Source organism: Sesamum indicum, linkage group LG10 (genome assembly GCF_026168435.1).
Source record: "Sesamum indicum cultivar Baizhima isolate 11 linkage group LG10, ASM2616843v1, whole genome shotgun sequence".
NCBI lineage: Eukaryota > Viridiplantae > Streptophyta > Magnoliopsida > Lamiales > Pedaliaceae > Sesamum > Sesamum indicum.
Window position 1 is genome coordinate 2,361,611 of NC_142666.1, and position 9,719 is coordinate 2,371,329.

At 31.0% G+C, this 9,719-nt stretch overlaps 1 protein-coding gene across 1 annotated transcript; it reads right to left on the reverse strand.

Moving 5' to 3' along the window:
• Positions 1-2,719, reverse strand: LOC105172815 (WRKY transcription factor 72A). Its single transcript, XM_011094391.3, has 5 exons — positions 2,377-2,719; positions 2,133-2,270; positions 1,636-1,995; positions 1,351-1,464; positions 1-993 (listed from the first exon to the last, which is right to left on the reverse strand). Exons 1-5 carry the CDS (start codon positions 2,560-2,562, stop codon positions 271-273), a joined length of 1,521 nt encoding a protein of 506 aa, XP_011092693.2. The 5' UTR covers positions 2,563-2,719; the 3' UTR covers positions 1-270.
• Between the last annotated feature and the right edge of the window lie 7,000 nt (positions 2,720-9,719).

The window sequence follows — 9,719 nt, forward strand, 5'->3', positions numbered from 1 at the left end:
TAAATAAATAAATAAACCTTTTGTTTCCATGTTCAAGTTCTTGAGCTTTACAACAGTCAAGGCTTCACATGGAGCCTCCAGCTGACAACACTAATAACATAGTATATAATCCCAGAAAAAAATAAAGCAAATTGTAATGTTTCACTAATATAAAGATATCCCTACCTCCAAAAAATTTAATTACTGAACACTGTATAAGTATCATATAATCTACCATTAATCAAACATCGCTCGTTCAAATTGTTTTATATATATATAAAAAAAAAACCTTTAAATTTTGGAGTATTCTGTTGCCAAACGCTCAATAGGGTTATCCCTAAGGTCGCCACTGCTGCTCCCCTCCCCGTGATCGTCCTTAGGAGGTAAACTTGTTGGAGTTGTTTGGCTATCTTTACTTATGAGTGAGGAAATGGCTGCTGCAACAGCAACCCTAAACTTAGGATCAGAAGCAATTGCACTCACATGATTTTCAGGCAACATTAGTGGTTTGCTAAAGCTGTTCCTTTGATCACCACCTTTGTGCCCTAAATCTTCAACTAGTGTATTAGGGCATGGGAAAAGTTGGCTTGCAAGTGTGTTTTCATTGAAGAAATTCCCTTGTTTAGGCATCCAAGAAAGGTGCCCCAATTGGGGGTTCATGGAATTTGAGGAGCTAGCATTGTTTGTGAGGTCAAGAACAATGCCCTTGGTGGGGTCTTGGTGATGATAATTAGGGTTGAGGGCTCCTAGGTTTGGCATGTAAGGAGAAGAGGGATTTAGTACAAGAGGGCTATTGTTGTAGTTGTTGTAAGGATGAGGTGATTGGTTTAAGGTCGAAGATAGATTTCCGTTATTGTAGAAGGGATTGTTGGTCGGATCCAAGAACATGAAGGAGGCAGCTGTTGCTGACGACGTTGTTGATGCCATTGCTGTCGCGCCTACAGGGAGTGGATGATTGTGCGTTCCTTCATATGTCGTGATCAATATCGACATGTCTTCCAGACATCTCTGAACCTGCTCATGTATACATCCAAGTTGTCGTTCCATTCATAAGAAATTCAACCAATAAGGAAACAAACAGTACTATACAATATATTTTAGTAAATTCTAATCTAGACTAAGTTTGATCGGATTTAAATCAATTATATGACAAGTGTAAATACACTTACCATGTAATTGGTACATAGTTTAGGAAAAGTAACCAATCACTTGCTCTATGATTGATTTGGTTCGATCAAATTTGATTTGAGTAAGAATTGATTTGGTTCGATCAAATTTGATTTGAGTAAGAATTTTTCTACTTCTTTTTTTCAAATTAAGAACAAAAAAGAAAATTGACAAGATTGTTAAAGAAACTTTTACGAATAATACCTGTTTTCTCACAGGGCATCCAGGGGCTACAGTGCAACGATAGTACGCTCGAGGGCAAGGATTTCCTTTGGCAATCTTTTGACCGTATTTTCTCCATTGGCATCCATCATTCATCTAATCAATCACAAACATATCACCACAACACATAACACTTCTATCCAATCTTCACATGGTACAAAATTATGTTGTCCCGCAAACTTTTCAAAAGAACAACTTCAATGAATTGAAATGAAAATATAATATATATAAATATATATATATTTATAGGATGGTTCTTGAACTCACAGTGGCTGCTTCACATCTTGCCCTGACCGAAACCCTAGCTCTTTTACTAGGTGGAGATGTGATCATGTTGCTCATACTCCCGGGCAGGTTCAGTTGCTGATGACCTTGTACTGCCCCAAACCCTCTCACTTGATCATCTTCCCTTTTCTCCTTATTCCTTTCCCCATCCTCCACTTTACTACAACTACTTCGTACCCTCAAAGACAACCCTAATTCATCATTTTCTCTAACATCATCGTCATCGTCCTCCTCCCGTGATGGCGACGATCGTTTGCTGTTACTGATAATACTTTTATCCGGATCCTCATTCGGGTCCTCCACGTTGCGATCTCCAGTCAGCAAGAAATCCATGTTCGGATCCTAAATCAAATAAACAAACTAAACCATATATTATCAAGAAACTACGAATTATTTGATTATTTTTCACATGCCATAATATTCAAAAATTAAACAGGGAATTTGATTATGTCAATGAATTGTGTATCTTTTTTTCTCACCTTCCTCTTACTATTTTGTCGAACAACAGCAAATTTCATCTGCAGATCAGTGTAATCCCTCATCGTCCGCTCCACCGCGTTCCTCAACATCTTGTTCTCCTCCTTCATGCGATTCATCCGCATCTGCAGCACACACATCTACACCGTATTCCACACTATATAACTTCAGTACTAGCCAAATTGCAATAAAAACCGTATCTCTACGTATAAACATATACACACACATATATATATTCATACATACCTCTTCTGTCTTGAAGCTCTTCTGATCAGAACGTCCACTGGCAGCACGATTTCCAGGTTCTTGGAGGTCTGACTGACCATCGTTCTTCACAAGTGCGTTTTCAACAAGTTTCTTTGCATCTAGCTTGAGGGATAGATCAATTTCCATGGTTTCACGATTTTCTTGATCTTCTCCCTCTCTTGCCATAAATATCAATTATCAGCACGCAAGAAATATATATATATATATAAATATGCAAAGAATATATATATATATATATTTTGGTTTGGGAATTGTTTGTCTGGTTCTAGGTAAGAGTGCTACTTTTGAGGCACCGAAGTCAATTCCCTTGTCCGAAATTAAACGAGTTAATATAGTAGGAGAAGAAAGAAAGAAAGAGAGAGAGAGAGAGAGAGAGAGAGAGAGAGAGAATTAGTACTACATGAGTAGTATAGTGAGGCAATTGAGGGCGCATCTAATCTTTGACTTTTAATTACCATTTTCTCCTTCATTAATTATTACTCATAATGTGAAGAAGCGACAATTACATCACCCTCTCTTGAGGTTAATTTGGTGTAATTATACATAAGTAAATTTTTTATAATTTGAAAAATTATATCTAATACTTTTAATGTTTGTTTTTATTTAATAAATAGATTCATACGTTAGTAGAAATTTACAAAATTTGCTGATATTAACTATTAAAAAATTGAATGAAAATTCATATTTATCCCTAATTGATTTATTCCACATTTATTGCAGGTTAAACAAATTTTTTCTAACTAAACTACCCTTATAAAGTTGAAAATGTATCTGTTCACATGCAAAGATGTATAAGGGTAGTTTGGTTAGAAAAAAAATTGTTAAACTTGCATTAAGTCGATCGGAAGTAGAAGTGGACTTTCATTCAGTTTTTTTCTAATATCAACAAATTCGATAAATTTTGACTAAGAAATGAATCTATTATTGAACGAAAACAAACATCAAAGGTGTTAGATATCCAAATTACAAAAAATTTATATGTAATTATACTAAACCCTTAAATGAAGGAACTGTAATTATCCCTTTGAATAATATAATACATTAATATATATATATATATGTATAATATGAGGATGATATATCACAATGTACCCTCAATATTTCTTGTGGGCTATTTTATTTTTTTTTGGTAGTAAATGGTTATTGTGAAAAGACTATAATGCCCTTGGGCTTAGCGTGAAATGACTAAAATACCATTGATGTAACGAAGGGACCGGGCTATCTGTTTATAGATTAATTAGTTGGAGCGTAGAGTTTCGTTTGAGGGGCGATTTGGGTAATACAAGAAGATATGAAGTGCACGTGCATGCAATTCTTGTTTAAATCAATTGTAGATCAGATTAATGATTGTATGTGTAATATGTATAATGTACCTATAAATTCAAATCTTTTTATAAATAAATTGCAATAACATTTTATTTTTTATTATATATACATCACATGTATAAAATTTATTTTATAACATATTTTACAAAAATTCACTTACCATAATACTATAATAATGGTAATGTCTATAGCACAAAATAAAAATACAGTCTTTAAAAAGAAAAAAATATATATATATATAGTTTTAGTCCGACAAGTCAGGAAGTTAGCCTATTCAAATTAAAATTAATAATTTCGTCAATTTTAGTCCTTTTTGGCCAATTTTACTGAAAAATTCTCTGTCATCAATTATGTCAACACCTAAATAAGTTGAGGCTTCAGATGAATTCAATAGCTTGCAAGTCTAAAAAACTTACAACTTGAAAAATTACAACTTGAAAAATTTGCTATATCATCAAGTGGTAATTTTCTTTTTGCCAAGTTATTTTCTTAAAAAAAAAATTAAATTGGACTTTCACGTCATCAAATTCGTCAAAAGTCCCAATTAGGTATTGACATAACTGATGATGTGGAATTTTGCCGATCAAATGGCCGGAAAAGACTGAAATTGAAATAATTTTTAAACTTACAGGCCACCCAGGTTACGAATTTTTATTTAAACATAATTAAAATTACCACTATCTAACTTACATGACTAAAATTGTATTTTTTGGAACTATAAATGATGGAATAGGAGGGGAGTAAGAAATCGTATAAACAGAGGAAAGGTTGGGATCAGATCTGGAGATTGTCAACTCCTCTTTTCCATTTTCCAGTCTTGGGCATTTATTTTATTATTATTTTAATTACCAACTTCCCCACCACCTCCTCTCAATTACGTTAATTTTGGGTGATCAGTACTTTCAACTCATTTAAATTATATATATATTAATTGGTGATGGTCACAATGCAGATATGTTCATTTCTTCACGCTATATATATATATAGTTTAATTAATTAATATTAAACTCCCTCTAAAATATAAAATATATTTTCATAAAAAAAATTTAAAATTATACTTAGGCCCCTAAATTTATCGTAGGTGGCCTTCTTTCGTTGGGATTTGAATGAAAAATATTAACGTCAATAGAAAAATTACATAATTTTTTAATTTTACCCCTTATTTAACATTCCCATGCAATAATTTTGTACTTATAAGTTATAAGAAAAGAATGCGACGATGTTAACCCCATTCTCTATATATAGTACATTTATCTCCTTATAAGTACAAAAGTATATATGAGAATGTTAAATGATGAGTAAAATTAAAATTTTACGTAATTTTATTTGTTCACATCAGCATTTTTCCATCTAAATCCTAATGGAAAGGGATTAGGTGTAAATGGAGAATTATCAGATGGAGTGGTAAATCGACATATTATCTACTACGATCGAACAAAATTGATGCAAAAACATAAATTCTGATGACGGATTTAATCATTATTTGCCTATAGTCAAAACACGTATGATTTTTAGTTATACGTAATATTTTGATCTTACTTATAAAAACAACGACTAATAGTAAAGTTTCATGCCTAACATATGCAGATATATATATATATATGATTGTTTTGAGTTATTTTGTTTTACTAAACTACAAAAGGTCAATGATTGTGAAATATAACGTTATCAAGTGTTCAATGGTCATAAATCATAATGTCATTAGCCGAAATTTCACAAATGTTTTGATTAGTACTCTTTGTCTTTCCTTTATACTGTCTATATATATATTCTACGTGCGTTATAATTATGAGTAATGTGTCGTCATTTTATTTGTTGAAAAGACATCCCTAATCATTCCTACTACTCATTTCTTACATTGGCTTCTTGCATCATTATTAATCTTTGCTAGGGAAAATTGTAATTTTAGTCCTATAATTTAGGGGATGATATTTTTAATTTTGTGTGAATTAATTTTCACAATTTAATCCTATAATTTTATAATTTTAGTCCTGCAAATCAATTCATGAAGGATCAAAAATGCCAACTCTCCTAAATTATAGGATTAAAAATGTCAATACCCCCTAAATTACAGGATTAAAATTGCAATTTAATTGTGTTATGTGCAAGTCACATACAATTTTTCTGCCAAAAATAATAGTTCTACGGTTATATCAAATGACATTACATTAACATCTTTCGAGCGTATATTTATAATTTTATAAATGACAAAAAATATTTGTGATAGTAATTTTGTTGGATTATTTAAAAAATTGGGGAATTGAGAATTGTGATAGTAATTATGAAAGACAAGCTTCTAAAATATAAAAGGGTTGATGGATCCAAGATTTGACTTTTGGAAGAGCAAACGTCGCCGCAGCTAATTCTTTCAATTATTATAATATTTTATCATGCAATTATTTTATTTTATTTTATTTATTAAAAATTAAGATACATCTTGAGTGATTAATTCGTATCATTATTTTTAATTAATGTTGCATTGAAGTTTGTTTCGATTCGATCTATTTGACCAAGGTCCCATATTCTTTTTTTTTTTAAAAAAAAAGATATATTATGCTCAAATTAAAGCAAGTTATTTGGATTCTCGAAAGAAGGGAACTTTCGTTACAACAATCATGCAACAGTTGTTGACCGTAGTATTTGTGAGGGTGATTGAAAAATTTGCCATGATCTTTATTTTTACCATGACAAATAATATTTTCTTAATGAAAAATTTATATTTTGCATCGATTTTATTTAATAGTGATCAATAAAAATTAGAAATAAATACACTCCCTTCTGCTGACGTATAGTGTAATTACATCTAGAACCCTTGTGGTTTGGAAGATTACATCTAGCGTCCCTAATGTTTGTTTCCATCTGAAATAAGTCATCTTTTTAATCAAAATTCACTGAATTTGCTGATATTAACTAAAAAACTGAATAAAAATTAATGTTTACTTTCGATTGACTTATTACTGACTTATTGCAGGTAAAATAAGTTTTTTTCGTCTAAATTATCCTTATAACAGTGGAGATATACCTTGTCACACACATTAACGCATGAAAGATGTATGAGGATAATTTAATCATAAAAAAATTTATTTGATCCGCAACAAATCAATAGTAAGTCAATTGTGGGTAATATAGAATTTTTTTTTCTAATTTTTTGTTGATATCAATAAAAATTGGTGAATTTTAACTAACGAAGGGACTTGTTTGTTAGACGTAAAGCAAACCTCAAGGGTGTTAAACAGACATAAAATCAACAGGGTGTTTGTAATTTTTTAAACAATAAGGAGGTATTTATAATTATGTCAAATATCATAGAAGGTAGTTGTAATAGATCGTAACAATTAATATCACTAATATAAGAATTAAATGACAATAATTTTATTTTTGTCATAATATAATTTTTAAAAAAAATCATGATAATAAAAATTATACATAAAATTATCATTTTTGGTAGATGATGCTATATGTATAGTGATAATTTAATGATAGTTTAATCATAATAACAATTTATATTTATCTCTATTAAAATCGTCAATATATACGTGTCACTACTTGTCAATATAACAACTTTATAAATATTTTTTTTTTATCACTAACGACTAGTGACAACAAGTTTTGTATAATTTTGTCACTAATAAAATAATGAAAATCATTACTATAACAAAATAAAAATTATTATCAAATAATATATTTAATTAATGATATTTTTTATAATATCGCTTGAATTTTTATTAATAATACTATCCACTTTTATAGTAAGAATGCATTTGCTAAGTATTTAATTTTCATGGTTTCGGGGAGAAGCAAATTAAGCTAGCTCTAATATTTGTCCAAGTAATACAAAAACTCATAATTATTATATTCTATCTAAAAATACAAGCCCAACTATTTTATTATTTGGAAAATAATTCTTTTGACATGAATAATCAAACCATATTAAAGTAGTTTGCGACTCGATCATTGGTTTGTTGTGCGAGGTATTGTTTGTTTTAATTTCGTATGAACCTATCGATTTTGTTTTATAAAGGCGCTTCGTTAGGGAGAGAATGGTTTATAAGCCGCTTAAATTCCTCATTGACAATCAATGAGGGACATCTGCTTACATCATCAGCCCCAAATGAAAGACTTGGAACGAGCACATGCTTTCGTTCCCTCAGACAACACTAAATCATGTGGCTTGCAATTCGATCAATGCCCCAATGCATAAGGTATTGACCGCCTTGACTTCATAGTGGCCTCACGATTTTGTTTAATACTAAAAAATAGTAAGATAACATGAAAGATTAAAAAAGAAAATTAAATGATTGCAATATTATTATTTATTCATACAAGACATACATCACTTCAAAATATTCTACAATATATTTTTGTAAGTTTTTCAAAGTTGTAATAGGCATCAATTGGTCAAGGTAAAACATGAATTTCACATTTCTCATTATACTTTTTTTCTAAGTATTTGACTTGGGATAGGATAATGTTTTGATTTTCACACAAAATTAGTCTCTTTCACACCATTCCTTGTCAAAGTTTATTTAGTTTTTCAAATGTTTCATATAGATGCACTCAACCATTACAAATCTTACATGCATGTATGATTGAAACAACCTCAACCTTTGATATTCTTTTTCTTTTTTTTTTTTTTTCTTCTTTTGTCTTGATAGTTTTGTCCCAGTATGAATAAAACGGTAATTACAAAATTACATAATTAATCCAATCAATATGATTAAGAACAACGAAATAAATTATCATAAATTTATATAAGATGAGATAAATATCCACACGTCTAATGAAATTTGAATTCATCATTCATTTGATCTTAATTTTAACCACTATATTAAAATATCACGACTCGGGTGACCCGAACTTTAATTAACTTGCTCCAACTTTGACCTGATATAGCTCTATATCATAGCCTGCCCAACCGCCTCCTCACAAATATGCAAATGCTCAACTGTGGACTCAGAAGTCCAGCTCTATTACCAGAGTAAATGGCCTAATAATTGTAGCTTCATAGCCCTAATTCATCCTCCACAAGAAATTTACAACCCTCCACGGGTCTCAACTCCATCCAAACAAACCCCAAACCCCAAACCCGATCTATTGCCAACTCCACTAGATGTAGACCTAATTTCAGAGGGCATCTTTATAATTTAGCCTAAAATTCATGTAGTCAAGTCCTTGATAAGGTTCATAATGCTAGGTTGAAAAATGTGGTAATTATATTGATGTAGCGTGGCCGAAGCAGTGTCTTAGGCCTATCCCCCTAACCCTAAGATATGAGTATGACCACTCGATCAACCGTGCGGCCAATGCCTCAATTTTGGCCAACCAAATTCTATTAAATATATTTAATGTTTAGATTTAGATATTAAATAATATAGCACGACTTTGGTGTGTGCAACATTTATTCTTAACTATTAACATTAAAGATACAGCCAAGAATTAGGGTTAAATCTATTTTTGGTTTAATCCAACCCTGATGTTCGCTAAAAATATAAAATTATATATCGCCAAAAACATTTTTAAACTTACATTTCCAATTCTTTTGAGCATTTTTCCTTTATGACTATACCCCTTTAATAAAAAAATTTAGACAGAAAATGTTGACATCAGCCAAAACTTAGGTAAATGCCAACACTCCCACAAACTTGTGGGAGTAGTAGAGCAGTTTACTTTTTGTTAACCAGCAGAAATTCACAAACCAAACCACTCTTATTTTGGAGGAGAAAATCTGCTGTATTCCACATCAACTTAACTTTAGACAAACCCAATATCCAACAATCTCAGCATTTGGTGAGAGTCACCTGTAAGAAATTCTCCAACTTCTTTATTTTGTTTATGGCCTGAAAAACAGGAAAGATCAAACAGCATTCCAACTCTTTAGGCATGACATTACAAGTGTCATCATGTCACAATATCCGAGTTGAGCCACAAATAAGTGGACCGTCATCACCTGATCAATACCATAAACTTATTTCAAGAGCGCAAAAAATCATAAGACA

Bases quoted from the DNA above. Each gene is read 5' to 3' on its own strand.
- LOC105172815 (XM_011094391.3), bottom strand. From the start codon at position 2,562: ATGGCAAGAGAGGGAGAAGATCAAGAAAATCGTGAAACCATGGAAATT. The intron at 2,271-2,376 runs GTATGTATGAAT...AATACGGTGTAG, and splicing joins AGAGCTTCAAGACAGAAGAG to ATGTGTGTGCTGCAGATGCG. The intron at 994-1,350 runs GTATTATTCGTA...ATACATGAGCAG, and splicing joins GATGCCCTGTGAGAAAACAG to GTTCAGAGATGTCTGGAAGA.